Below are 16,098 nucleotides of genomic sequence, written 5' to 3'. Positions count from 1 at the left end.
GTTTTTGTGGAACATACTTTTACAATGAGATGCCACCAGGGGCAGAGCTTGGAAGATGCATCTGAATGGCACAGACTTTGCCTCCAGACCATGCTGTACACTGGCAATGTATTTCTCCCTTAAAAGGGAAGGTCACATTTAAAGAGTGAGCGTAACTGAGTCTCTCCCACAGCCTGGTCTTGCTGGCCACTTGAGGCCTGGGTTTTTTTGTCTCCACCTCCATGTTTCTCTACTACTCCTCTGTGACCTGCTAACACTGCAGACCATTTATCAAGCAGCCAGCAAGGGCTAAACAGAGGCCCATTATGCCAGGCATTTGCAACATTTTCTTAGCAATAAATATGCTGTGGTTAGTAAGTGTGTTGTAGTTGGATAGCCTTACTTGGAAACACGGGCTTCAGTATTTGCCAGAGTTTCAAACTAGATTAAAAAAAATAATAATTAAAAAAAAAAGTGAAAAAATTAGCTTTCTTCTGAAATACTTGAGGTGACATTTCTCAGCCCATTTTTTTTTCCTACACCCTTGATTTGGGACTGAGATTGAAGTTCAGCTCTAAGCTAGTGTCAGGTTCTTGAACTGAGAATGACTAAGTAGCCTGATGTCTAGAAGTGGAAATGTGGAAGAAAATTTGAAAGTCAAACTTTCCCACAACATACATTGTATGTGTAGATTTCTTTTTTCTTTCAGGGCTTTCTTTATCTGTAAGATTAATGTATTGCTGATGGAAGATGGGTGGCCTTTATTTTAGATCAGAAAATGTACGTACAGACAACAGCAATATGAAGTTCCTTTGGCTGAGCAAGATGTCTCTGCTGTGGCCTGCACTGTTGAAAGCAGAAAAGCTAAGAGCTGATCCTTCGCTGGTGGTTCTTGAACTACAGGTAGGAAATAAATTAAGTAACTAAGAAGGTGCTTTAGAACAACTCACTTTTTTTCCCTATATACTTTTCGGCAAAGTTTTGAATTGAGCACAGACTGCCCATAAGCCACAGGATATGTATATTTATCTCTGTCTGTGATGCCTATGATTTCTGGATATTTCATCTTCAAATAGTGTTTTTTCCCCAAAACCAGGAGGGTAGGCATTTTATATTCCCTCACAAATAGTCAAACTGATGTTTGTGTCTTGAGAACCAATATGGGCAAAGTTGTAAAGAAAGAATGCTGAAAGAGAAAAAACTACTTCAGCCTTATATATCTTTTCCTCTCCTTGCAAACCATTTTCCTTCCAAAATCAGAGCTACAGAAGAGTACCATTTAGGGTGCAAGTGTGCCCTGCTGAAGAAACTCATGCCAGTCTTAATGATCTGAGTCCATAGACAGAATACTCAGATATATGTTTTGTTTTCACCTACACAACATAAAACCAGCTGCTTAACTTTAACACTTCACTATCTTTTAATATAAACTCTTTCTCATAATGTTTTTGTCTTCCGTTCCCTACCAATTTCTTATCCCCACTCCACCCACTTCCAGTGTTTCTACATGCTTTTCGAGGAGTTCCACTCCTTTTTGCTTTCTTTGTGCTGTACACCATCCATGAAGTCATCCCTGGAACTCATAAATGCTTTTACAAAGACAACAGTGGGGAGGCAGTTGAACATCATATTATTTTTGGCTAGATCCTCCAGGAACAATGGCTATTGTTTGGCAACTAACAGCAAGGAGGCTGCTTTTGTGATGTCAGGGTTTAGAGCCTGGGGGATGTTCCTCAAAAGGTTGTGAGCCATTTTTAAGGTATGTGTGACTCAAGGGCAAAAATATTTGGAAACATCTGTTTTAAAAGGAAAAAGAAAAAAAAAAAAAAAAAAAGTAAGGGGGCGGAAAAAAAGAGAAAAACAACCCCAAACCTGAGACTGTGGATAAAAATAACGTCCTTGAATGTTTCTTTCTTTCCTTGTGCTGGTACATGACCATCTTTTTATTTATTCTCTCTGTGATTTTGACTTAATAACACACGTTGGTTGTGAAGTGACAGAGCGAGACAGAGCATGGGTCTTCTTTTGGGCTAAGAACTGCTCCGGACCCCCACCTGCCCGAGCAGAATATTGCGTGTGCCACAAGTCCCGCTTGGGGGAGTAAACACGAGCGCATCCCTGGCAAATTCAGGTGGCGTAATTAATGATGAATTCACCCTGATTATTAACCAGCACTGCTTATGCTGGAGGGACCCCTAGTTGCTGCTGCTCCACGGGGTGGGCAGGGGGAGAAGCGCCTCGGCGCTGCGGGGCGCGCAGAGATCCGCTCAACTGCGCGGGCAGGCGGCGGTGGCAGCGCTCTCCGCCAGGTGGCACTGTGGCACCTCGGGAGGCCCGAAGCCGCCTTCCAATCCTCGTTTTTGTTTGTTTGGGGTTTTTTTATTCCTTGGACGTGAGGTAAAATTCGAGTAATCAAAACGCCAGAACCTTCGGTGGAAGGGTCTCTCCTCCCCGCCCACCCTCTCCTTCAATTTAAAGTGTGTTTCTGCACTTTAAGAGGCCGGCTCCCAAAACTGGCCTTCTGTGAACCTGGTGGAAGCAAATCTTTAAGCATGGGGGTTTTTATCTTTGTGCATCTTCATTTTCATGCTGATGGCTCAGGCGCAACAGAATCTGTTGTGGCCGTGCTGTGGTGCACATACCGGTCCTGTAGTCACAGCCTCTGTGAGCTCTGACCCAGGAGCAGAGATTGTCCCCAGGATTTCAGGAGTCCCTGGTTGCTGGTTGAGTCAGGAAGAGGTGATTTGTGGGACTGGACCAGAAAAGCCTAAGTTATGGAATCATGGAACGGTAGGGACTGCAGAGATCACCTAGTTCCAGCCTACTTTCATGGGCATTACACCTTCTACTGGACCAGGTTGTTCAAAGCCCCATCCAACCTGGCCTTAAACATGTCCAGGAAGTGGGGCAGCCACAACCTCCCTGAGCAACCTGGGCCAGTGTCCCAGCACTCTCTCAGGGAAGAATTTCTTTCTAATGTCTAATCTAAATCTCCTCTCTTCCAGTTTAAATCCATTACCCCTTGTCCTATCACTATATGTTCTTGTAAGATGTCCCTCCCCGGATTTCCTGTAGGCCTCTTCAGATACTATAAGGCCGCTATGAGGTCTCCACAGAGTTTTCTCTCCTCTAGGCTGAACAACCCTGACTCTCTCAGTCTGTCTTCATAGGAAAGGTGCTCCAGGTGTCTGATCATCTTCATGGATTTCCTCTGGACTTGTTCCAAGAGCTCCACATCCTTGTGTCTGGGGCTACAGAACTGAACACAGTACAGCAGGTGGGGTCTCATGACAGCAGAGCAGAAGGGAAGAATCACCTCCCTCAGCCTGCTGGCCACACTTCTTTTGATGCAGCTCAGGATATGGCTGGCTCTCTGTGCACATTGCCAAGTCCCTGCAAACCTCTGGGTAAGGCAGGAAGGTGTGCTGGCCATTGCCTATGCCATGGAAATGTCACCTCCACAGCACACAGTTGGTGAACTGGGGGCCTGAACTCTTTTTGAATGGACTTTTCCTGCATGCATGCATGCACTGTGTCAGAGCCAGAGGATGCTGCTACCAGAACATTAGATCCTGATGTGGCAGAAAAACAATAGAAGGAAAAACTGATGTTTCCAAACACAGGTAGAAGCAGTGATGTGTTGTAGCACACAAACTCCTAGTAGACTGTGACAAATGTCTTTTACCTGTCATCTGGCAATGTCCTTGTTGCTAAGTAGTTTTATCAGTTTGTTGAAATAGTTTTCTACCAGCCACCTAGTTTGGACCCCTCATTACAATGAAGACTTTGGTTTCTGGAGCAAGTCCAGAGAAGAGCCAAAGAAGGTGGTGAAGGGTCTAGAGCACAAGTCTTGGGAGGAGAAGCTGAGGGAACCAAGGGTTGTTTAGCCTGGAGAAGAGGAGGCTGACAGGAGACCTTATCCTCTGTACAGCTACCTGGAAGGAGGTTGTAGTGAGGTGGGAGTTGGTCTCTTCTCCCAAGTAATGAGAAAAAGAACAAGAGGAAATTGCCTCAAGTTGTGCCAGGGCAGCTTTAGGGTGGATATTAGGAAAAAAGTATTTACCAAAAGGGTTATCAAGCACTGGAACAGGCTTCCCAGAGATGTGGTTGAATCACCATTCCTGGAGGTGTTTAAAAGACAAGTGGATGTGGTGCTGAGGGACGTGGTCTAGTGGTGGACATGGCAGTACTAGATTAATGATTGGACTTCATGATCTTGAAAGTATTTTTCAAACAAAATGATTCTGTGATTCTATGAAACTTTAACACACATCTCAAAATGAAAAGCAGATATGTGTTTGTATATGTAGGCTCCCATCTCTTCTTTTGAGGAATAAAGTCATCCCTGACCATGAAACTGGATTGCTCTGTGTACTTGGAGGAGGTAGCTCTGTTTGTCTCAGGTTTTAAAAAAAAGCCCTTTATTTGTACATGTGCTGCTGTCTGGGTAGTGAGGGGCAGAACCATCTCAAGGTGAACAAAGCTTGAAGGCTTGCTTAAAAGTTTTAAGAGTATTTGGTAGAAGGTGGCATTTGAAACATGAGGTGTTGTTATTAAAATCTATAGCTGAGTGCTATTATTGGGCCACACAAACCCATGTTTTTCAACACCAATATCTGGAAGTTAATCTAAACTGTATTGACATCACTGGTTTGCTTTTCAGAAACATCAAATTTCTTGCAGGGTAGAGCCTCTGGAGACTTTCAAAAGGCAAAAATTTCTCTTTGGAGCTTTTGACCACTTGTTACAAGGTACTATCCTAATAGTGTTTGTTTTGTTAAATGATGTTTTTTTTCCAGATGGTTAACTCAATCACAAACAATTCTTAGCTGAAAGAAGCAGCTTTAGTTCAAGAACAGAACTTGATATTGGAGGTTTTTGTATGAATTAACACAGCCAATAACCTCTTCCTCTGAGGTAACCAGATAATCGGTAAGGTTAAATACTAACAAAAATCATTATGAATCCATATGTGAACGCAATGACTTTTTCCAATATTTACTGAATAACTTGCCTGGGAAATGGGTCTTAGCTTGGCTCTCATGGCTGATTCTAAGCATCTTCCTACCAATGCCCCTGAGACTCTCTGGTTTATTTTGTGGCACAAAATATTTAATTATGTGCTCTGCCAAGTGAATACAAAGTCTCAAATTGAATTTCATCCTCCCTGGGCAACTATTTTAGACACTTTGGTAGAATGTAAATGCATATTTTCTGCATGCCAGATCCCAGCCCCATATCCATCTAAGTAAATCCTCAGTAGTTCCACTGAAGGCTTGGAATGAACTTAAGTTATGTTATTGAGGTCAGATTGTGACCCTGAAGTTCTGGCAGACACCCAAACCAAGAAATTTGTGTGGGAAATTGGGAAGGGAATAAATTAGCACTTGCCTATACTTTTTGTGTGAGTAAACTGTTCACAAAGGTGTGAGCTAAGATGAAAGCTCCTAATCGTGGTGGATGTTGCTTTCCAGCTGTTTCTGCTGGAAATAGCTCTGTGTGTGTGCATAGGATGGGTCCTTGTTTTCAGATGGTGCTCTGTCTCAAGTAACAACCAATTTTACTACCCCTGAGTTTCCCCATCTCCTTCGCTCCCCCCAGAGAAAAATTATTTAAGCTTGGAAAAATTGAAGTGAAGGGGTAGGATCTAGCTTTGGGTTTTTTTGCTCTGGGTTTTTTTAACTCTGGTGAATTTAAGCCTTAATTTTCTCTCTACCAGACAAAAGCGGCAGGTCTAAATAGAATTAGGTAATTGTGGTCGTCATACTGCACATCGTACTGTGGAAAAAATTAATTGCTGTTTTTTTGCCTGAGGGTTCAAGCAGTGATCCCTTGGTCTGACTGGGAGCATGTCATTTTCCTCCCAATTGAGACTGTGTACCATCGAGCTGCATGAAAGGATTCCTGTACAGCTGTGCCGGGTGAGTGGGCGGGCATCTCATTCAGTAATAACATCTAATTTATACAGCCATGAAAATCTACAGCTATAAATAAACAGTTCAGACTGACTTTGTGTGCTTACTCAGAATATGAGAGAAACAGACTGAAAAGAGAAACCCAGTATAAATGTTATGAGGGCCAGATCCATACTCTGTGTACCTCAGAAAAGGCTTTTTGAAATAACAGGGGAAATAGGGGGTTGTGATTGATGTAAACTTCCCTCCTTGCAGGGCTTTGTGTGAGTCAGAGAAAGGAGCAAAGCAAACTCAAGGTCCTAGAAGTTGTGTTTTGTGGACAGGCATTCCTAATCACTTTCCCAAAGTGCATGGCTGGGGTCCAGCCACGCAGGACATAATGGATATCAGTGCCTCCTCTGAGACCTTTTCAAAGGAAGAAACAACTCCCCTCCGTGAATCTTCTGTCCTGCTGGATTACAGAGGTCCATCAGAAAAACCACCACACCAGATCCCAAAGGTAAACAAACACCACCAAAAAAAAGGCCTCCAAAAACCCCACTTCAACAAACCTGTACAGGGAGTCTCCTAAACTTTCTCCTTTTCCCTAATTCCCTCCTTCTGTCTGCCTCTTCAAAATATTTCCTTTGACCAGCATCTTTCAGCTGAATTCTTTCCATGTTCTCCTTTATCTTCAACAGAAGGGGGTGGTGGAGTGGGGGTGGAGGTGATGGTGTAATTGCTTACATTCCCCTTGCAAAGTTAACTGCAGAGGGTTATCTAGATAATCTGGGAAAAACTGGACACGCACATGACTTCAATTGAGTTAACTTAGTTTACGGTCCAGCCCTATTAAGTTAACTTCTCAGACTAGAATTTTATCAGGTGCTTAACATGTGAGAAGAACAGTCTTATGTATACAAATCAGGTTTTTTTATTGCTCACAGGCAGCTTAAAATGTGTTTCCTTTTTACTAAGCTCCAGCAGCAGTTAAAAGATGAAAATAACACCTTGGTGAACTGCATGCACAGTAGCTTTAAGCTTGGGGTTTTGGCAGTGAAGATGGAGTAAGACATATAAGTACTGCAGCTAGTTTCAAAACCTCATTTAAATGCAAGGCTAATAGCAAAGATCTTTCTTTTTCATGTTGACCATTAATGAACACTTATGCTACTGTCAGTTTTGGCTGTTTATTGGAGTTTGCAAAGCAGATCTCCAGTGTTTTGGATGTTAACAAGATGTTGAGGCTAATAACAGAAATCAACTATATTGAGCAAGATTAGTAAACATGTGAATGGAGTGTAATTATATGGCAGGCAGCTTTATGTTAAACAGTGCTTTAAATTAACATGCTTTCTGTCAAAGCAATCATACAGTCAGTATAATTAAGTTACTTTTGCTGCAAGATTAACTAAAACCAAGAAAAAGAAAGAAAGCGTTGCATTCAGATTTCCTGTTAAAATGGAGGGGAGATATTATGCATATCAATATACCAGAATGTTTCTTGTTAGAAGAACTTGTCTTCATAGTGAACTTTTTGAGCAGGCATTCCTAATTACAGTCCTTGTTAGCCCAATTTGTTATCTAGCTAGCTTGGAAGTCACAGCACTGTTAAAATTAACCCCTCCTCTTGTTTTGTTCCAGACTTGATGAAGGGTAATCCAAACAAGAGCTGGCTTGCATTCTAAGGTCTTTTACAGAGTGGTGCCAAGCTCGTGAGGGAGTTCATTTACCAGTAACAAGTTTTAACCATGGACACATCCTCACGTACATTGTGCAAGAGATGAGAAATCTGTGTAAACAGATGAACACAATTTTCTTATTCATAGCAGTTGCGGAGTTATCATGTAAGAGGCAAACATTTCATATTTTCCACCAGTTTTCCATATGTCTGATGACATAATGGCTTCACCAGAGACTGCAATGCATTGGAGAAAGGATTTATCACAGCTGCATTTATTTTCCTCTACTTCATGACTTCAGTATTCATTGCAAGACTGTCTTGAAGAGAAGGATTCATTTGCCTTTCCGCCTGTGGTCCAGTATTACTATTGAATCTCCTGTTTGGAGGCAGACAAAAACAAATTATTGGAAGAAAAGGCCCAGTAGAGAAGTCCTCTCACATACTGAGCATACTACTGGAAGAAGGATGTGAACCTCGCCCTGACATCCCTGGAGAACAGAACCTGTCTAGGAGTGGTAGTGAGGAGTGCACAGCCAGGACCACTTGTAAAACAGGATCTGCCATCTAACAAGCCTAGCTTGGTGCAAGAATATGAGAAAAGTGTTAAAACTAAAGCTCATCTGAAAATTGAATCATTGATTGATCCTGTAGCTATCTGAAACATCCTCACGTGTCACTCCAGGATGGAAGAGGGCCTACCAAAGATCCACAGCTTTCTGAGGCACCAGCTAGAGACCAGATATGCTACCACAGGCCATCAAGGGTGGCAGTAACCAAATATATTTGGATATAGAATCATAGAATTGGCTGGGTTGGAAGGGACCTCAGAGATCATCAAGTCCAACCCTTGATCCACTACCACTGCAGTTACCAGACCATGGCACTGAGTGCCACATCCAGTCTCTTTTTAAATATCTCCAGGGACGGAGAATCCACCACTTCCCGGGGCAGCCCATTCCAATGTCTGATCACCCTCTCCATAAAGAAATTCTTTCTAATGTCCAACCTAAACCTCCCCTGGCACAACTTGAGACCGTGTCCTCTTGTCTTGCTGAGAGTTGCCTGGGAAAAGAGACCAACCCCCCCCTGGCTACAGCCTCCTTTCAGGGAGTTGTAGAGAGTGATGAGGTCTCCCCTGAGCCTCCTCTTCTCCAGGCTGAACAGCCCCAGCTCTCTCAGCCTCTCCTCATAGGATCTGTGCTCGAGTCCCTTCACCAGCCCAGTTGCCCTCCTTTGGACCTGCTCCAGGACCTCGATATCCTTCCTAAACTGAGGGGCCCAGAACTGGACACAGGACTCGAGGTGTGGCCTCACCAGCGCTGAGTACAGGGGCAGAATCACTTCCTTGGACCTGCTGGCTACGCTGTTCCTGAAGCACTGTCAAGTCTCTCTTCTTCACTGCTGATGACCACTTACTCACAAGGAACACTGTTTTAAAGGTGCTTTCCTTGTCCGTAGACCTCACAGGCTGTTGAAACACTAAATGCTGTTTTTTATTTATCTCCAGCCTCCACAGCATTTGGCAATAGGCGTGATATGGAACAAAATCCTGGTATTGCTTCCTTCCCAACTGATGCCGTAAGTATTTTTTGTAGTGACCAAATAATTTTTTTAAGATAAGGGAGAAAAATCTCCACCAAGAAAAAGACTAACCTGTTAGTCCAGGGAGAGCTTATTAGCAAGCACCTGTTAATGTCTGGCCTCCAGTGATGGAATCATAAGCCCTGGGCTGCCAGAGCTTCAGACCCACTCCTGCTCCAGTGGATCATCAGATAAACTTGTCAGCCTGTGACAGATGGTACAGGTTGCCTTTAAATAACTGGACTCCTCTACCTGAGGGGGTAAACTGCAGCTCGGGGGAGTGACAAATATGAAGGATATAAATATGCCATCACAGGTTTGTGGCACAAGTAGAATGAATGGGTGAGGCAAAAGTAAATTTGCCTATTTAGTTTGCAAACTCTAGGCTGTAAATTGTCTTAGATTTGATTTCCATTCATCACTGGCAATATAGTGAAATTGTAGATGTAAATGTGATTTGTTCACTGAAAGAAATAGATATAGCTTGGACTCTTATTCTGTTTTTCTGAAGGCATGACAGCACAAATGAAAGTATCTTCTGGAAAGGAGATTGAGTTTAAAATCCCTCCTGGATACTGTACTGGCACCTGTGTCTGGACTGGTAACTGCCTGCAGAACATCAGCATTTTAACATTGATACAACAACTGCCGTTCCTAAGCCAGTGCCTGTACATTGGTAGAATGACTTTGTACCCCACACAGTTGCCCTTTGCACCCCTTTATTTGCCACCTGGGGTTTCTGTGATCTCAGCAGCTGCTGAGGAGATTGAGAGCATTGAGAATTCAATCATATTGTAGAATTGCTTTGTATTGCAAAATATCCACGCAGCCATCACACAGCCTGGGCTTCCCAGTAGCTGACCAGAGGGTATTAAGGGAGCTTGGTTTCACAAGCACATAAATACAAAAATAAAACCCAGGAAAAACAATTTCTAAAACATGTTAAATGTTCCTGGAAAATGGATTTAATGCACAAGAACTGCAAAAAGAAGGGGGAAAGTACATTAAAGAGAACATTGCCATCTAACTTTAGCTCAGCCTTAGGTGAATACATTTCAGCACTGCTTTTGAAAAATATTCTAGAGCTTGCAGGAGATCTGGAGGAGCACATCCATCTGTGCACTGGGCACAAGGAAATTACAGCATCATAAATTTCCTCTTTCTCCTGAGAGAAATGGCTTTTATTCTTGTTGTACTGCCTTATCCCTTTCTTTACAGTACCTTTAATTCTGGCTTTGCTCCCCCTTGTGTTCCTCAGCCAGATGCTGGCCAAAGCTTTCCCTTCTGGAGGACAGAGAGCATCCAGGCATAGATCTATTGGAGCTCCTGCCCACTCCAACAGCCAGGCTGCCTTTCTGCCCCATTTCCCTCCCAAAGGACCGTTCCATCACGTGGGGATGAGCATTTCTCTGTACTTGGCAGCAGCCTTCTGGCTGTAAAATCTCACTGGTGGTTTGTCCAGTATCCCTCAGCAGGCATTTAAATCACTGGTGGATTGGGTAGCTTCTATTCACCTGCATGCCAAAGTATTGAAATGAAGCAGCTGATGAATGTTTTGGGTTTTTCTTTCAGGTGTGTTAGATGAAAGACAAATGAATATGCTCTATCTTCAAATGCTGGTGCCAGAGAAGAGACCTCACCTGAAGTGCTGCTCTGTCTGATGTGGAAAACTTTGATCCAAATTTCTCCCAAGGATCTTGTTGTCTCACCAGGAGCAAAACCCAATGGGAAAACTGTCTTGCTTTATGTTTGAGTGTTCTAGTTTGACTGGTAAAACTAACATGAAATCTGTTTCTTGCATAGTGTTTTCTACCCATGGGGAGGAGGAGAAGCTATCACACAGCTCATTTTTGGTACTCAGACCCTACGCTGAATAAATTCTTGGCTGGGGTTAATTTATGAGAGTTAAAGAATCAGCCCATTGTTTCCAATTATCCTCTTTGGAGTTTCTGTGTTGCTCAACATTGTCTAGTATGCTAGAAACTCTGGGATTTAAAACAAAAGAAAAGTCTTTACTGGTACTATTTTCTGTGTCTCTCGGGCTGTGCAGCTGGGTTGCCTTAGTTACCATCAGTCCAACTGAGCAAGGGGAGAGAGAGGCAGATGAGAAGAGAATACATTTTTTAAAACCTCCAATGGTGTATGAAACAGTTTATCTATAAATAATAAAACAAATCTCAAATCTGCCATCATTTGGTTGTTCTGAAAAGGAAAAGCAAGTTTTTATTTTCTGACAGTCTGGATTTTCCAGAAATGATACTACATTTAATTGGTCAAGCACAGTGCATAGCTTTAAAAATTACTTGTTTGAAGCTGAAAGATGCCATCCACAGACTTCAGAATAAGTTGGAACTGAGTATACCCTTAAGGGTGAAAAAAAGAGAGAATATTTATGTAGCTGGCTTTAGGAAAAGCAATAGTGACCTGAAGCTGTTAAGGAGTATGGAAGAGAGCCCATAGGAAGCACAGTATGCTTTGGGAGAAGCTTCATTTGCAGGCTGCAGTCTGCCACAGGATGTAAGTCCAGAAGGAAACTAGGATTGCTGCTCATGTGGAACTATTTGTTAATCAGTTCTTGTACCTTTGAATAAATACAGCTCATCTGGGCACAAACTCAGCAAGCTTTCTTCCTTCAAGTGGGAAAAAAAGAAAGAAAAGGAGCTGCTGCCTCAGAGCTTTTCCCTTTGGGGAGAAGCTTAGTTGCAGTAGCCCAGGCAGGGCTCTCTGACTTGGCAGATGCCACCTGCATCAAATCTAATTGCTCGGTGGCTACAGGTGTTTTGGAGGAGGTGTTTTCACCTGTGTGTCTAGGAACCTAGTGGGCAATTCCATTCCTCTGTAGCTCAGACCATGCCTCTGGGGGGCTGAGCAGAAAGCAGAAGAGCCCTTCCCCATACCCTGTCTTTTAGAGGAGAGAAGAAGGGGGCAAAGTGAGAGGAAGAGGTCTGTCCTCCACCAGCACAGATTGTTTTGCTTTGTGTGTTGCTTTTTTCCTGCAGGGTTATTTTAACTGCATCATCTCCCTTATTGTGACGGGAAGGTGAGACAGGATGAAGGATGGAAAAAGTACATGGAGCCATTTTTGCTGTGAGAGGTATGTTGGAATTGTGTTTTCATTGAGTTTGCAGCTGTTTTTACTCTGGCAGTGCTGAGCCAAAGATTTGTCTCAGTCAGGAATGTATTAAGACTCTGGCACCCTCTCATTTGGAATAGCTTCCCTCTGGCTATGTTTCAGTGCTTATTGGGACCTTGTTATCAATACCAACTTAAGGAAGTCCTGCCCTTCTCTTGGGTAGACACATCTGGGAAATGGGTAAGAAAAATGGTCTGAGTTGAAAACAGCCCCTGCATGCGAGAAATAGGTGTGTGTGGTAGAGAAGAAAAGAATGAGGGGTGGTAGGAGGAGCTTATCAAGAAGTTGCTGCTACCAAAGCCCCCCTGTTGTGAAACTGCAGCCTCAGATACTGCAGAGTTCCTAGCAACTTGGGTGCAGCTTGCAGCTCCTTTTGTTGGAATACAGCAAATCCAGGGAATGCTGCCAGTCGTAGGGCTGAAGAGCTGAGGATGCATGTGAAGCAGCAAGAGTTTGCCCAAACATGGGGAACTGTAACTCATGGGGAGCAGCATACTGCATGTGGATGAAAATACCATACAATTGTTAAGGCCTTGAGTCTGTGGCTCCTTTGAAAAATATTGAGTATGCATAATGAGGCAGACCCACCACAGGAGACCTCCTTGGATTGAAAGAATGAATATCGATGGAGGATGTCATGTATGCCATGTTTATATTCATTCTCTGAGGTTACAGTCATGCTATCACAACTGGGGGTGCTTTTCAGTCTTTCTGTGTACACAGAAAATAAAGTTGAGAGCTTACACTATTTTCTGTACACATCTCTTAAATTAACATCTTTTAAATTGAGTATATTTAGTCAGCTGTTCAAAATACTTCTGATTTTTGCAGTAATTTGATATCTGCATGACACGACCTTTTGTCTGATCAAATCACACCTTGAGAATAAAATTCTTTCATTCTGATTATCTCCAACTTATGCATCAGGCACACTCTAGGCCTGAAATTACTGATGTGTAGTCAGGGATGAATGTATGGGGTATCAGATCCCATGCAAAGACCTATACTGTCTCGTGGTGATGATGTGGTCTTTGATTGTAAGAGTTACTATTTCTGTGAAGTCTCCAGAGCGAGTGCAGGAGGGCTGCAGATCTGTTTTCATTTACCAGCAGTCCTCATCTCGTATCATGTTTATGCAAGAATAGAAATCAGCCAAAATTTCCAAACATGGACATGTATAGCAGGCATGTTATTTGCAAGGTATCAAGCGGTGAAGTAGTTGGTTATTCAGCACATTTGAAAGTCAATCTGCTGCTTTTAGGTAGCTGAGTATGGATGGTGAGAGACTAGCTACAGACACTCCTCTTTGGCTTGACAGGCATGTGAGACTTCACAAAACAGATCAGGCATCAAATGTTCCCTGAGAACAGAGGGTGGTTGTCTTATTTATTTTCAGAGGTGTTTTTGCAGTGTTTTTTCTTTCATTGGGAAGCTAGTTTAAGAAATTCCAAATGTTCACACATTTGTCCTAAATAAAATACACGCTTTTTCCTGACAGAGACACTTTCATCCTCAAAAACTTAATCTTGAATTAAAAAAGAGAGAGAAAACCAGAAGAAATAATAACAATAGGAACAACAGCAGTAATGTCCCATGCAAAACTCCCAAAATGGCTTCATTAGTTTTTAATTTCTTCCACCTGTTGAATGTGTCTGCCTGAAGTAATTCTTTTCTAACTGTCCCCTTTGAAGCTGCCCTTCATTTTCTTGAAATGGCTACTGGTTATACCACTACCAAAGCAGGAGGGAGATGTTATCAACAGTTTGCAAAACTTTCTGAAGTGCTGTTTTACTCGTGGAGCTGCTGTAATGCTGAATACGCTAAAGCCTTCCTAAAGATCCTCATCAAACAGTGCCATTCCCTGGTCTGACAAACACCACATGGGACAGGTGTAGCACTGATGGCCCCAGAGATGTGGCTTCTCTGCACCCTTGTTTGAGAAGGAATTGTGTTGAGATGAGGGCTCCTGTTTGTTCTCTGTTAGTAACTGGTTTGGAGCAGGCAATCTCTGTCACACACCCAAATGTCTCCCCTCAGGGTGCAAGGGCCCCTTTTCTCTCCCCACCCACCTAGGCAATCACAGGAATGCATTTTAGATCTGATTTTTTTTTTTTTTTTTTTCCATACAGATAGAAATGAAAACAAACTTTGTACTTACCCCATATCATACGGTTGAGGAACTCCCCGAAGTTGTAGAAAGAGATGATGACACCAAGGCTACCAGCGAAAAAGGCTGCTAGCCCAGCCGGGCTGAACAAAGCAAAGAGAGGGTATACCCACTCTCCTGTTACAGAATAAATCCACAGGACCCTGGGCAAGGAGAGAAATCACCTTTGGTTAGGACCATTTAGTGAAAAGAGCTACTTCATGATTTCTAACTCCCGAAGGGCCAAGTTATCAAAACAGTCTTGATGCAGAGAGAATGAGCTCAGCTGTTGATAAATCCCAGTATTTGGGAGATTTGCTGTGAAGCACACTTGAACTGCTGCTACACTAGGTGGGTTTCAGGGCAGGTTGAAATGCACAGTGTTCTGCTGTCACCTTGATGACACTGGCTATTAATGGCAGTAAAGTAACAGTAAAATAGCAAAAATGCTCAGAAACAGGGATGTGTGCTTGGCTATTTTAAGTGAGGGTTATTCAAATAAGCTCTCACATATGTGTTTGCTCTCTAGTTACCACAGCTTTTCAGCCTTTATCCAGACCTCAAGGGGCTGTGGAGACAAAGTGCTGTTTCTCACTGTCTCTATCCTGTTGCTGTTCACCATGACTTTGGGAAATGGAAAGAAGTTTTCAGGAGACAAGAGGACAAGGGGAATTCTCCAGCACCTTTTCTCTTGGCCTAGAAGTAGGAGAGGAGGAGCAGGTAGGTAGGAAACAGAGGTGCAGCTGCTTTGCTCTTTTTTTTCAGAACAAAGAAAAAGAAGGAAGAGCAAGGGAATATGCTTGCTTTATACGACTTCTTCCCTCCTACTTAGGCCCTCTCTTTCTGCCTTTTACTTCCCTCAAAAATTTTCTTGTAGTGGCTAGCAACTCACTGATACTATTTTACAGCTTGAAAGAGTGTCTGGTAGCAAGTGCCTGGGCTTAGCATTAAAATGGTCTTTATATATTAAATACAGGGAAAATAATTTTTTATTATAAAATGACATAGATTTGCATTGAATATGAAAATAGTGTAAAAAATGGGGCAGGTCTCCAATTATTATGAGCATGTGCCGTTCTAACAAGAGATAGCACTTTGGGTCCAGAGTTTCATCCATGGTTTTAAAAGAAAAAAAAAAAAAAAAGAAAAAACAAAAAAACAAACCCACATCTGAAGCATTTGCTGTGCTTCTCACCACAATTTCTAACATGGGAATGCAATCCCATTCTCTCTGAAGGCCCACAGCCTGCCACCTTGCACAGAGCATCATGTCTCAAAGAGAAGTGACAAGGGGTGCCCCACCAGCCTGAAACTGTGTCACAAAACTGAGGAATCAGAGAGTGCTAAGAAAAACAAAAAATTATCTGAAAACATGATTTCTCATTTCTCTGGTTAGAGAAGGAAGGTGTAGGGGATGAAACAGAAGGATTTCATCTTGCCTGTGAAGAGAGCTTTGCTAGTCTCTACAAAAGGCATAGATAAATGGAAGGGGTTGGTTGTGGAGGCGTGTGGGCTGAGGATGGAAATGTTAAGTGCAGGGACTTGTTTTCATGGTTTAAGATAGGTCCTTTCCTCGAACCAACTTGGCTGTAAAACAGTTAAGTAATTTTAAAAACAAAACATCTGCATAAAAGGCTACAAAGAGGCTGAGGAGAAATACTGAAGCCTGGATGCTAACAGG

The 16,098-nt window shown here is 42.7% G+C and overlaps 1 protein-coding gene and 2 long non-coding RNA genes across 6 annotated transcripts in view; 2 read left to right on the top strand and 1 right to left on the bottom strand.

Moving 5' to 3' along the window:
* Positions 1-16,098, top strand: part of LOC139792715 (uncharacterized) — a 55,244-nt gene that overhangs the window by 18,872 nt on the left and 20,274 nt on the right. For 3 of the 4 annotated variants that reach the window (XR_011724367.1, XR_011724366.1, XR_011724369.1), the window contains exons 5-7: positions 689-882; positions 10,711-10,908; positions 12,138-12,232. This is a non-coding gene — a long non-coding RNA (uncharacterized lncRNA). Of the gene's footprint in view, positions 1-688; positions 883-10,710; positions 10,909-12,137; positions 12,233-14,946; positions 15,138-16,098 lie in introns of all 4 variants that reach the window. The other variant, XR_011724368.1, reaches the window with a different exon arrangement.
* Positions 4,765-6,966, top strand: LOC139792716 (uncharacterized). Its single transcript, XR_011724370.1, has 3 exons — positions 4,765-5,900; positions 6,150-6,393; positions 6,852-6,966. It is a non-coding gene; the product is annotated as an uncharacterized lncRNA (long non-coding RNA).
* Positions 7,050-16,098, bottom strand: part of ADTRP (androgen dependent TFPI regulating protein) — a 33,168-nt gene continuing 24,119 nt past the window's right edge. The window contains exons 5-6 of the mRNA XM_071736461.1: positions 14,430-14,581; positions 7,050-7,933 (exon numbers count right to left, since the gene is read on the bottom strand). Coding sequence (XP_071592562.1) covers positions 7,890-7,933; positions 14,430-14,581 — 196 coding nt within the window. The 3' untranslated portion in view covers positions 7,050-7,889. The remainder of the gene's footprint in view (positions 7,934-14,429; positions 14,582-16,098) is intronic.

This window comes from Heliangelus exortis, chromosome 2 (genome assembly GCF_036169615.1).
Source record: "Heliangelus exortis chromosome 2, bHelExo1.hap1, whole genome shotgun sequence".
In the NCBI taxonomy this organism is placed as follows: Eukaryota; Metazoa; Chordata; class Aves; order Apodiformes; family Trochilidae; genus Heliangelus; species Heliangelus exortis.
This window is presented reverse-complemented; position numbering and strand designations above follow the sequence as displayed.